This window comes from Stomoxys calcitrans, chromosome 5, assembly GCF_963082655.1.
Source record: "Stomoxys calcitrans chromosome 5, idStoCalc2.1, whole genome shotgun sequence".
NCBI lineage: Eukaryota > Metazoa > Arthropoda > Insecta > Diptera > Muscidae > Stomoxys > Stomoxys calcitrans.
The window spans coordinates 136421082-136434544 of record NC_081556.1 but is presented as its reverse complement, the minus strand read 5'-3'; the positions used below and the strand labels follow the sequence as shown (position 1 = coordinate 136434544).

The 13463-nt window shown below is 38.5% G+C and overlaps 1 protein-coding gene across 1 annotated transcript in view; it reads right to left on the bottom strand.

Moving 5' to 3' along the window:
- Positions 1 to 2506, bottom strand: part of LOC106084026 (2-acylglycerol O-acyltransferase 2) — a 32622-nt gene extending 30116 nt beyond the window's left edge. Inside the window, exon 1 of the mRNA XM_013247423.2 lies at positions 2119 to 2506. Within this exon, the coding sequence (XP_013102877.2) occupies positions 2119 to 2334 (216 nt within the window). The 5' untranslated portion in view covers positions 2335 to 2506. The remainder of the gene's footprint in view (positions 1 to 2118) is intronic.
- Between the last annotated feature and the right edge of the window lie 10957 nt (positions 2507 to 13463).

The following is a 13463-nucleotide window of genomic DNA, read 5'->3' as shown; positions in this document are numbered from 1 at the left end:
ATTAAAATCGTTCTGGGAGATTTTAATGCAAAAATAAGGAAGGAAGACATTTTTGGTCCAACAGTCGGAAAGTTTAGCCTCCACGAGATAACGTCCAGTAATGGGTTGAGGTTGATAGATTTCGCCGCGTCTAAAAACATGGTAGTTAGTAGCACCAGATTTCAACATAAAAATGTCCACAAAGCCACATGGCTGTCACCCGATCAAAACACGAGAAACCAAATTGATGACGTTGTGATAGATGGAAGGCATTCATCCAGCATGTTAGATGTACGATCGATCGGTGGAGCGAATATAGATTCGGATCATTACCTTGTTGCAGCAAAGGTTCGCACCCGTTTGAACATGACGAGGAAAGTACGATCTAACACTGCACGGAAGCTGGACATTGAAAAGCTGCAGACACAACAAATGGCAGCGGCATACTCCACTCGACTGACCCAACTGCTTGATGAAAGCACTCCTTGTTCCGATGATATAATGGCGCAGTGGCAAACAATTGCCCACTCCATGGAAAATGCCGCGAAATCCGTACTTGGGTACCGGAAGCCTCCTCCAAAAAACCCATGGTACGACTAAGAGTGTCGAGATGCTACTGAAGCCAAGAATGCGGCATATAGAGCAACCCTGCAATCAGTAGCAACGCCCCAGATGAAGGAGAGGTATCGGGAGAAAAGGAGAAACGTCGTAAGTCGTAACTCTAGTCTTTGTTCCAAATTTCAGCCAAATCGGATGAAAATTCGGGCTTCTAAGGGCTCAAGTAGTCAAATACGGGGATCGGTTTATATGGAGGTTATATCTGTTTATGGACCCATTCGGATCAAACTTGGCATAAATGTTGAAAGTAATGACTCAAGTTTTTGTTCCAAATTTCAGCCAAATCGAATGAAAATTGAGGCTCTCAAGGGCTCAAAAAATCAAACCCGAGGATCGCTTTATATGGGGGCCAAATCTGTTTAAAGACGACGCAGATTATACTTGGCAAGCTGGTGGAAGTCGTAACTCAAGCCTTTGATCCAAATTTCAGCCAAATCGGATGAAAATTCGGGCTTCTAAGGGCTCAAGTAGTCAAATCCGGGCATCGGAGGCCATATCTGTTTAAGGACCAATTTCGATCATACTTGGCCTAGATATTGGAAAACATAACTCAAGTCTTTGTTCCAAATTTTCGCCAAATCGGACGAAATTGAGGCTTCTAGGTGCTCAAGAAATCAAATCGTGGGATCGGTTTACATGAGGCTATATCCAAATCTGAACCAATATGGCCCATTTGCAATACCCAACGACCTACATCAATAAGAAATATGTGTGCAAAATTTTAAGCGGCTAGCTTCTGACGTTCGACAACTATCGTGATTTCGACAGACGGACGGACATGGCTAGATCGACTCAAAATGCTTCGTGTACAAGAGTGTTAAATTTTTGTTGCACACTTGCAAATGCAAATTTGCCCATGAACATTCCATTCAGGGACTGGGACAAAACCTCTCGCAAAAGTGGTGTCGCACTGCAGCCAAACTTTGAGAGATTTTATTTGTTTCGCATTCATTCATATAGAAATGTTATGGTAAAACCAATAATATTGGGTTGCCCAAAAAGTAATTGCGGATTTTTTAAAAGAAAGTAAATGCATTTTTAATAAACCTTAGAATGAACTTTAATCAAATATACTTTTTTACACTTTTTTTCTAAAGCAAGCTAAAAGTAACAGCTGATAACTGACAGAAGAAAGAATGCAATTACAGAGTCACAAGCTGTGAAAAAATTTTTCAACGCCGACTATATGAAAAATCCGCAATTACTTTTTGGGCAACCCGATAACTTTTTCGAATATAAAATTGGCTTATTAAAGGAAAAATAGGCTACTACGTGTTTGTGAATACGAAAAAAGCAAATTTTGCCAATTTTCGGTTAATAGAGCTGTTTTAATTCTTTGTGAATAAGGCTGTTTTTCTTTTTGCTTCAAATAACTAATATATCCACGTACCCCTATCCTCTGTATTAGTTTTTTTTACGAATACTAAAATGAATACACCATTGCTTTTTTGATGAACCCGGAAAAATTCACATGCAAATTTTTAACACTTTACTCCATTTGCACGTCCATTAAGCACTCACCATAAGAAAAGCTGTGAAAAACCAAGCAATAAATGGCAAATACATAAACAGGTTCAAATAAAGGCCAGCGGCAAATGTTTGCAAATAGCCACGAAACGAATCAGAGACACAAGGCGAAGAAGCAACATTTGAAGTTGCAGCAATGGAAGTGCCCATTGGTTTCTTTAAAATTTCACTTTCAGAATTTTTTAAATATTCAACCGGTGGCTCCAACATTTTTGTTCAAACTTAAGTTTTGCTTTTTGTTTTGCTATGAAAAATAGTTGTAGGTTTATCGACCGACCGACCGCCGTTTCCACTTTAAACACTAAACAACATACGTAACACTGTGTAGTCTTGTCCGAAACCGTAGATCTACTGAATGCACAAAAAACAAACAAACTGTTAGCCTGCCTGCTCGTCATATCGGTGACTTAGGCTAGTCGATAAAATATTACTCCATCAAATATGCCTTATCTAAAATGTTGTTTCTTCCTGCTTTGTTGTGTTATTTTTTTATATAACCCTCCATCATAGATCGGGGGGTATAATAATTCGTCATTCGATTTGTAACGCCAGTAAGGTTATGTGGTCATGTCATGTTGGTGCGTCTCACCTGTAAGACGAAAATCATGCGATCTTCGAAACTTATAAAGGCAATACATAGGAAATTTTGCTCACACACTTTTAATCGGTGTCGTTAAACCCCGTTTACACTGCTCATTAAATCCGAATTTAAGGCTCTCGCCAGCTGATTTTATGAAGGGAAAACAGATGCTCGAGCCATTAAATCCAGAGCAGTGTAAAAGGGGTTTTGGGAGTTGAAAATCGACCCTGTAGGTTCATATTAGATTCAATTTGATTAGTGATGTTAAAGCCAAGATCTGCAGCGGTGTATCGCATTTGCGGTGCATCAACGCAACTCTAAGCAACGGTTTGTATATAAACATAAATGATTTTGCGGTGGTGCTAAAAAGCAAACGATAGACCGCCTGAGTTTAAATTGCCACCGCAAATACTTATGTCCATGTGTTTTATGAAGGGATATGATGAGTGATGATTTGATGATAAGATGAGTTTTTGGCAAAAACAACGCAAACACCGCACTTTTTATACCCTCCACCATAAGATGGGGGGTATACTAATTTCGTCATTCTGTTTGTAACTACTCGAAATATTCGTCTGAGACCCCATAAAGTATATATATTCTTGATCGTCGTGATATTTTATGTCGATCTAGCCATGTCCGTCCGTCTGTCCGTCCGTCCGTCCTTCTGTCTGTCGAAAGCACGCTAACTTCCGAAGGAGTAAAGCTAGCCGCTTGAAATTTTGCACAAATACTTCTTAATAGTGTAGGTTGGTTGGTATTGTAAATGGGCCATATCGGTCCATGTTTTGATATAGCTGCCATATAAACCGATCTTGGGTCTTGACTTCTTGAGCCTCTAGAGTGCGCAATTCTTATCCGATTGGAATGAAATTTTGCACGACGTGTTTTGCTATGATATCCAACAACTGTGCCAAGTATGGTTCAAATCGGCCCATAACCTGATATAGCTGCCATATAAACCGATCTTGGGTCTTGACTTCTTGAGCCTCTAGCGTGCGCAATTCTTATCCGATCAGAATGAAATTTTGCACGACCTGTTTTGTTATGATATCCAACAACTGTGGCAAGTATGGTTCAAATCGGCCCATAACCTGATATAGCTGCCATATAAACCGATCTTGGGTCTTGACTTTTTGAGCCTCTAGAGTGCGCAATTCTTATCCGATTGAAATGAAATTTCGCACGACGTGTTTTGTTCTTATATTCAACAACTGTGCCAAGTATGGTCCAAATCGGTCCATAATCTGATATAGCTGCCATATAAACCGATCTTGGGTCTTGACTTCTTGAGCCTCTAGAGGGCGCAATTCTTATCTGATTGAAATGGAATTTCGCACGACGTGTTTTGTTATGATACCCAACAACTGTGCTAAGTATGGCTTAAATCGGTCGATAACCTGATATAGCTGCCATATAAACCGATCTTGGGTCTTGACTTCTTGAGCCTCTAGAGGGCACAATTCTTATCCGATTTGAATGAAATTCGGCACGACGTGTTTTGGTATGATATCCAACAACTGTGCCAAGTATGGTTGAAATCGGTCCATAACCTGATATAGCTGTCATATAAACAGATTTGGGGATTATACTTCTTGAGCTTCTAGAGGGCGCAATTCCTATCCGATTTGGCTGAAATTTAGCATGACGTATTTTTTTTTTACTTTCAACAACTGTGTCAAATAAGGTTCAAATCGGTTCATAACCTGATATAGCTGCCATATAAACCGATCTGGGATCTTGAATTCTTGACCCCTAGAGGTCGCAATTATTATCCGATATGCCTGAAGTTTTGTACGATGGATCCTCTCATGACCATCAACAAACGTGTTTATTATGGTCTGAATCGGTCTATAGCCCGATACAGATCCCATATAAATAGTTCTCTCTATTATACTTCGTGAGCCCCAATGGGTGCAATTGTTATACGAATTGGCTGAAATTTTACACAGGTCTCCAACATATAATTTAATTGTGGTCCGAACCGGACCATATCTTGATATCGTTTTAATAGCAGTGCAACTCTTTTCTTATATCCTTTTTTGCCTAAGAAGAGATGCCGGGAAAAGAACTCGACAAATGCGATCCATGGTGGAGGGTATATAAGATTCGGCCCGGCCGAACTTAGCACGCTTTTACTTGTTTTTTTTTTAACATAGGCTATCGCATTGTTGCAAAAACAATACCGCAATTATGATTCGAGTCAATGTGTTGTGTTGATGCGATGTTTCCATTCACAACTAACTTTCGCTAATAGCATTGCCATGAACTAAGACCATGTTAAAGCGTTGGTACACGATCATACGATCGATCATTCATACGATCGCCACATAGAGTTCAGTGGGCAGAGCATAACACAGCATCAATTGCGGTGGCGATAGCCGCAATGTGTTTTTATGAGTATACCGCAAATCAAAAAAATACCACCACATACAATTCTCTGCTTAGAATATCGTCTATTATCACATTGTGCACACAAAAAAAATAATTAAAATTAAAAACAAGTAAGAGCGTGCTAGGTTCGGCCCGGGCCGAATCTTATATACCCTCCCACATGGATCGCATTTGTCGAGTTATATGCGCGGTATCTCTTCTCAGGCAAACAAAGAATATTGAATTAGAACTGTTGTGCTATTGGAGCTATATCAAGTTATAGTCCGATTCGGACCATAAGTGAATGTTGATAATTGTAGAAGTCATTGTGTGATATTTCAGTTCATTCGGATAAGAATTGGGCCTTGTAGGGGCTCAAGAAGCAAAATCGGGAGATAGGTTTATATGGGAGCTGTATCAAAAGCTATTGATCGATTCAGGTCATGAGAGAAGCCGTTATACAAAATTTCAGCCAAATCGGATGAGAATTGCGGCCTCTAGAGGCTCAAGAAGTCAAGATCCAAGATCGGTTATATGGCAGCTATATCAGTTTATGTACCGATTTGCGCCATACTCAGCACAGTTATTGGAAATCATAACAAAACACCTCATGCGAAATTTCAGTCAAGTCGGATGAGAATTGCGCGACCTATTGGCTCAAAAAGCCAAGATCCTAGATCGGTTTATGTGACAGCTATACCAGATTATGAACCGATTAGAATCATACTTAGCGCAGTTGTTGGAGGAGGTACCAAAGCACCACGTGCAAAATTTCAGTCGAATCGGACGAGAATTGCTCCCTCTAGAGGCTCAAGAAGTCAAGATCCAAGATCGGTTTATATGACAGCTATACCAGATTATGAACCGATTTCAATCATACTTACGCAGTTGTTGGAAGTGATACCAAAACACCACGTGCAAAATTTCAGCCAAATCGAATGAGAATTGCGCGCTCAATTGGCTCAAGAAGTCAAGATCCAAGATCGGTTTATATGACAGCTAAACCTAAACTATAAACCTAATTATGAACCGATTTGAATCATACTAAACACAGTTGTTGGAAGTGATTCCAAAACACTACGTGCAAAATTGTCAAGACCCAAGGTCGGTTTATATGGCAGCCATATATCAAAACATGAACCGATTTGAATCATACTTAACACACATGTTGGAAGTAATACCAAAACACCACGTGCCAAATCTCAGTCAAATCGGATAAGAACTGCGCCCTCTTGAAGCTCAAGAAGTCAAGACCGAAGATCGGTTTATATGGCAGCTATATCTAAACATGGACCGATTTGGCCCACTTACAATCCCAACCGACCTGCACTAATAAAAACTATTTGTGCAAAATTTCAAGCAGCTAGCGGCGGAAATGGCTAGATCGACTTAAAATGAACGACATGACAATCAAGAATATATATACTTTATGGGGTCCCAGATATATATTTCGAGGTGTTACAAACAGAATGATGAAATTAGTATTCCCTCATCCTATGGTGGAGGGTACAAAAAAAGGATTCAGAGAGGGCTTGCCTGTTTCCATAACTAAGGTTCAATGTTTCCTTTTACCAAAGTGAATTTCCTAGCATTCAACAAGCTTTCGGCTTTCATTATAAGACATTAAGAACTAGGGTGCAAAAAAAATTCTTAATATTAAGTAAAAAATCTTGTGCCAAAGAAATTTTTTCTTTAAAAATTTGAAAAATGGGTAATTTTTAAACTCAAACAACAACTGATCAACTCCTAAAAGTAAGGTAAAAATTTTTTTAGAGACCACCTGTCCTAGCTATCTTTAGGATTTATTTTACTTTCGTTTACGATAAATATTTCTTAATATTAAGTAAAAAATCTTTCACCAAAGGAGCTTTTGGTTAAAAAATTAAAAATGGTGCAACTTTAAATTTAGTTTAAATAAGTTTGGACAAATATTTTTCAGAGAAGGATTTGGAGACACTATCGTGGAGCTTCGTATTTAAGGAGGTACAAGCAATTTAAGTTACAAATTTAAAGCTATGGCCGGTAAAAACATGGCGACCTTGAAAAAATTATAATAGGTCCAACAACAAAAACCATAATAGGACATGTTGCTTAGGCATAAGAACACAGTCGACTAGGTTGTAAGAGACGAATTTGAACCTAAAAAGCGTAGAAATACAGTTAACACGAGGCTAAAAAGTCTTAAGACGGTGAAAGTAGGAGCTGGTCGTTATTTTCCACCAATATTCCATCAAACTTCTCCAATGTCAATGAGTACTGTTCGACTTAAGTTTAGGCTCAATGATAAGGGCCCACCTTTGTATAGCAGAGTCCGAATGGACGACCCAATTGTCTAGGGTAATCTCACTTAAATTTGCTATTACATATAACCTAACCTAAAGCTATCGTCGAGGGTATAAAGCATTCGTCCCTTGCCGAACATTTTTTGTTTTACCACAGCGTACCTCATGTGAGTCAGAGAGAGAGACTGTAAATAATGTTCGCTTCGTTTATCGTGATCGAACAAAGTGCACTACTCACTCACACAAACAATGGTTGTTTACATTGACCATTAGAAATAATAATTACTCTGCATGAAAGAGGGAACTAGTTGTTCCGGTGTTAAGCTTTGGTTTGCTCAAACTACTACAGGTATTAACAGTAGCCTAAACTAACAACAACAACAAATATCAGTCATCTGCCATATTAAGCTTTGAGATGTTAACTCATGAAAACTTTGCGTCTGGTGGCCGGCATTTAAGAAGATGGCATAGATAAAATTTATTTTGTGGCATCAAATCTAAAAACACTGTGGGGGCAAAGTCAACATTAAAAATTTATAAACAAGTAAAAAACACGGTGTTAAGTCATTAAACCGAAATTTATTACCATAAATAACTATAACCGTGGACTGACAGCATGCGACAAATTCTCGATAAGGGCAATAGCTACCTAATGACAAATATAATTTAACTAAAGCAAGATCCAGTTCATAGGGTTCACAGTATATAATTTTAAACCCGCTTTAAAAATGTCATAAATTCTCTTATATAAAAATGAATTTGTGTTTGTTTGTTAGTTCCGCATAGACTCACAAACGGCCGAACCGATTATCTTTCATAGATTGTGTAGGTTGGTCTGGAAGGAAACATAGGCTATTAATTTTTTGATATCAGAAGAGGGGCGGACCCTCCCCCTTACAAAAAAAAGTACTACTCAAAAATAGAAGTGGTCCCATCGAGACCATATGGGATTCAAATGAAAGGTATTCAGTAGTAGAGTGCGAATTTTATATTAAAAATTGGGTCCAAGAACTGGGGGGCCGCCCCAACCCCAAAACATCGTAAAATAGGTTTATGGGACGCGCATGGCAATATGGAACTCAAATGAAAGGTGTTCGGGAGTAGATTACGAATATAGTCTAGAAGAAGGAATAGGCTTTATAATTTGTTGATATCGGAAGGGGGCGGACACTCCCCCGTTACCCCAAAATCAAAAGTGGACCGATAAGGACAATATTGATATCAAATTAAAGGTATTGACCAGTAGAATACTAATGTGGTATTAAAAATTGGGTCCAAGTACCCAGGAAGTCGCCCTAAAAACTCCTAAAAGCAGACAAATTGAACTTCCATATCAATATGGGGCTCAAATGAAAGGTATTCGGTAGTTGATTACGAATCTGGCATACATAATCAGATCAAAGTGGAAGGGATCACCCTACCCACCAAAAACGCCCGAAATGGGCATATGACCCGTCATGACTTTATGAGACTCGGTTTGTTTGTTTGTTCAATAGAATCAAAAACGACTAAACCAATTTTCCTACAGGTGGCGGATCCTCCCCTTACCCCAAAAACGCCACCCAAAACTAGAAGTGGACTGATAGGCATAATATGAGTATCAAATCAAAGGTATTGGGGACTAAAAAATGAATATCGTATTAAATTTTTGGTCCAAGTACTTGGACCCAATATGAAAAGTATTCGGCAGTAGATTACAAATATAACATAAAAAATTAGGTCCAAATAATGGGAGGTCGACCCACCCCCAAATGGCCATATCAGTCGACCATGGCTATATGGGATTCAAATGAAAGATATTTGGGAGTAAATCAAAAATATGACATTAAAATATGCGTTCAAGTCTAGGTGGCGCTTTTCTTCCTAAATATACGCCGAATAGGTTAATTGACCCATTATGGCAATATGGGTCTCAAATGAAAGGTATTTGAGAGTAGAATACGAATTTGATATCCAATTTTGTAGCTAACTTCACTTCCAACTTCATTTCCGACTAAAGCAATATGAAGCTCAAATCAACGGTATTTGGGAGTAAAGAACGAATTTGATGGGCAAAGTGCTGGGTGCCGTCCCACCCCCAAAACACCCTCTAAAGGTTCATACTTACCGACAATATGGGGCTCAAATTAAAGGGATTTGGGAGTGGAGCACGAATTCGATATCCATATTTGAGTTGAAATTGTCTCCCCTAAAAAACACTTCTCATTACCCTAATTTCAAAAATACCAGATCTCGGTAATGTGATTCGTTCGAAATTTGTTGCACTCTCACAGTAATAAAAACAAAACATGGTTTCTATTGTTGGGGTCAGGTGCCGCCGGGGACGCCCAAAGCCCGCCAAATGGATTTATAGACCAATCACGACAATATTGAGACATGTCCTTAGGGAGCCGCTCCAACCCAAAATACCTCCCTATTATATAAAAAACTACTTAATTATTGATTTCCGAGAAATTTATATTCATTTTTGGGACAAAGACCCTGGGGTCCACCCTACTCTCAGGCACAACTTGTTTACCGATCATGCTATTATGGGACTCAAATGAAATGGTTCTGAAAATAGAGCACGAATTTTATATTTACTTAAATGGCGAAGTGACCACCCCCGAAATACCCTCTAAACCGGAAATATTTACCAATAAGGTAATATAGGACTCAAAAGAAATGCATTTGGGAGTAGAGTAAAAACTTCCCCAGAAACCGAGCAGGGGGAAACTTCTCACACATCGATGAGTCCTTTCCGATTCATAGAGCAGTGCGACACCTCTTTAGGGAGAATTTTTTACATGACCATGCATGGCATGGTACGAAGCAAATGTCGCCGGCATTGAGAGGGGATTACCACCGTTTTAAATTATGTCCGATGGTCTTGCTAGGATTCGAACTCAGGCGTTCAGCATAATAGGCGGACATAGGCTACAGTGGCATGAATTCGATATGCACATTTATGGGCCGAAGTATTCCCCATTAACTAAAATTTACTATAAAACAAAATTTTGAAAAAAAAAATCTATAAAAACAATTTACATATTGCTTTAAAAATTAAAGTTTTGTCAAATAAATAAAATTTTTACATAAAAAATAATAATATAAAAAACATTTTCCCAAAATTCTTATTTTCATTTAATAAACCTACCAAAAAACAGAACTAACAGCCACTGTGTAGTGAGCACTCTGTAGTTGAGTATGAGTATAATATACTCAACTACAGTTACAAGCATAGCTTTACCGGTGTAAAGATAATAACAGAGGATAGTAACTAATACAGGAGGTTTACATGCGAGAAATGTTACACATGATTGACTTATGAAATAAAGAGAGACCATAAATTGGTAACGAATGAATGCTCTCAGTTAATGTCTTAATATTGACAACAAGTACGGACGTGGAAGGCAATCGTAAAGAAAGAGAGAGAAAGAGCTTTTTGTCAAGACAACTCGTTTAACTTAAAGGCTGTGTGCCGATTGAAAGCAAATTTGTTGGCAAGGCGTAATTATAAGGTGGCCGCATCGGCGAATTGCTACTACCAAGCAACTTTCTTAGGAACTTGATATGTCAACATTTTTAAACAGGGCCAAAAAAACTCAATTCGCCGTGACATTTAAACTTTTCGGCAAATTTGCTTCGACCAATCAGAGCAAGAAGAAGGTTAGGTTGAATGGGTTGCCCACCTAAGTTTAGTTCACTCGAAGGCCGGTTGAGCCCATTGTGGTACCCCAGAAGGAGAAAGGGAAGTGAAAGAAAATATGAGACTTCGGACTAGAGGTTATACAGGAATAAAAGAAAAGACAGGAGGAGGGGTGATCCCGAGCGGGGGGGTGAAGAATCGCCCGTCCCTTCGCAAGCACGGATTCGGCATAGGTAGAAAAAAGAAGTTTATTAATTTTTGAGTGTCAAAGAAAAAAAACTAATTTAAAAATGTTCAAAATTCCTATTAGCTCCAGACAAAAACATCAAGGTGGCAAGTTTAAAAAGTTTGCACGGTAAACTAGCTACCTATAGCTACCAAGAATGCATTTAACCTTCCACGCTAGACCAGGGTAGTTCTAGCTCAATTCCAATGGGGCTTGATTGATTCCAACATCGTAGACGCTTGTCTCTATTATAACCAGGGACCACACATTACATGTGTCTCTCTGGTGGACATGAGGATTCCTCCTGAATTGAGTTCATACCATGTTGATGGATAATTAGCGTACCACTAGCAAAGGGCTCCAATAGGAATATTGTGACAAAAGCTCATGGATGGTTTTTGTAACACTTTTTGGGCTCTTGGATAATAGTGGGATTTTTAGGTCATATGAAAAGGAGGGGGCTAATGTTTGTTGGCTATGAGGATGATGTTTTCATCTTAGTGTGTGGCCGTTAAGAGAGCATATAGTATGCCAAGGCGGATTTAATAAGGTGGCCACTCTGTTAACAGCCGGCCAGGTTTAACAGTATTAAGATGTGTGATTTTTGTTAGCATTCTCTTTGTAATTATGTTTTTTGGCGCATATTCTCTGCGCACGTATGCACACTTATACACACAAGCACACAAATTTCTTTACCTGTGTTGGCAAAACGCCATCTTACCATCAGCTTGATGGTAAGAAGGCAAATTGCACCATATGATTTGTGGTTGTTGTACAAATGAGACCACCTTTAATTATTTCGCCATGATAGTATGCCTCCAAGGCGGATTTAAAAAGGTGGTCTCACGCGAACAGCCGTTAACAGCTGACCAGGGTTGACGGTATTAAGATGACAGATTTTTTTTGCATTCTCTTTGTTGGAGGCCACCGTAGCGCAGAGGTTAGCATGTCCGCCTCTGACGCTGAACGCGTTCGAAGCCATCAATACAACTTCCAACAGATGAACAAAATCATGTGTAGTACGGAAGAAGTGTAATTTGCCACAGACCGAATGTCTGTCGTTACACAAAAATACATGCATTGGGAAAAGTACAGCTAATAAGCAGAGTTGTCGAGCTTGTTTAATGTGGTAATTGTATCATAGATGCGTTTTCGCTATTAATACGATTCAAATACAACATACCAACGAAAGGCCCTTGAAGCCATCACACCTAATATGGTTGAAAAGTCTTCTTACCAAAGTCGAAACGCGTCCCATAGTTGTTGGTGTGTGTTGCTTCCTCTTTGGCTTCCCTCTTCCATTTTCATCTCCGATCATTGAGCTCGTCTCGAAAGAGAAACAAACAGAATTTGTAAAATTTAATGATCTCGCCCTAACAGGCAAAAAACGTGGAAAATGAAATGTTGATAATTTAAAATAGCTTGGCTTATTTTTGCTTAGGCAGAAAATTCAAGAATTTGTATAGTGAAAAACAAGATATATTTATTTACAGCTGGTGGCAGTTGCCCAACAACAAAATATTGAGTGCACTATCTGTCAAAATCATTGATTAGTGCAAATCTGATTGTGAGTATGTTACTTATTCGCGCCCTTTTTCGTTGTTTGTGTGTACCATGGTTCTTAACTATAATAATCACACATAACCAAAACTCGTTGACAGATGATGGACTTTGCGAGCAAAAATTGTACTCAGCTGTTTACGGTACACTACCTGGTAATTATGTCATGGTGGGAAAGTTACCGTTTAGTAGATTGCTTTCGATTGGAACATCCTCTTATACTTAAATGCAGTCTATTAGTCAAATAAGGCCTTAGGGCTTGGTTAATATTTGAGCAAATAAAATAAAAACTAAATATATAAAACTTTATTTTGATTTTTTTCACTCTTCTTCCATAAAAATTTACTTTAAAAAGGATTTTTGATGAAATGAATTGTTTGAATAACTTTCAATAAATTATTTAATTTATTATTTAAACTTGTATTTTAATATCTAAGCTAAACCTAGTTTGCACTGCTCATTAAATCCGAATTTAAGGCTCTCATCAGCTGCTTTTATAAGGAAAAACAGATGATCTATCCATTAAATCGGCTTTTAAAGAGCAGTATAAAATGTAACGTTTTTCTGTATCTCAATTATAATTTTGACATGCTTTGTACGTAGCACATCATAATTATAGAGAACGCCATATCAATTCTCTCGTGGCTTTGCTGCGTCACGTTACGTTACGTTAGCCTTACAGCTGTTTAG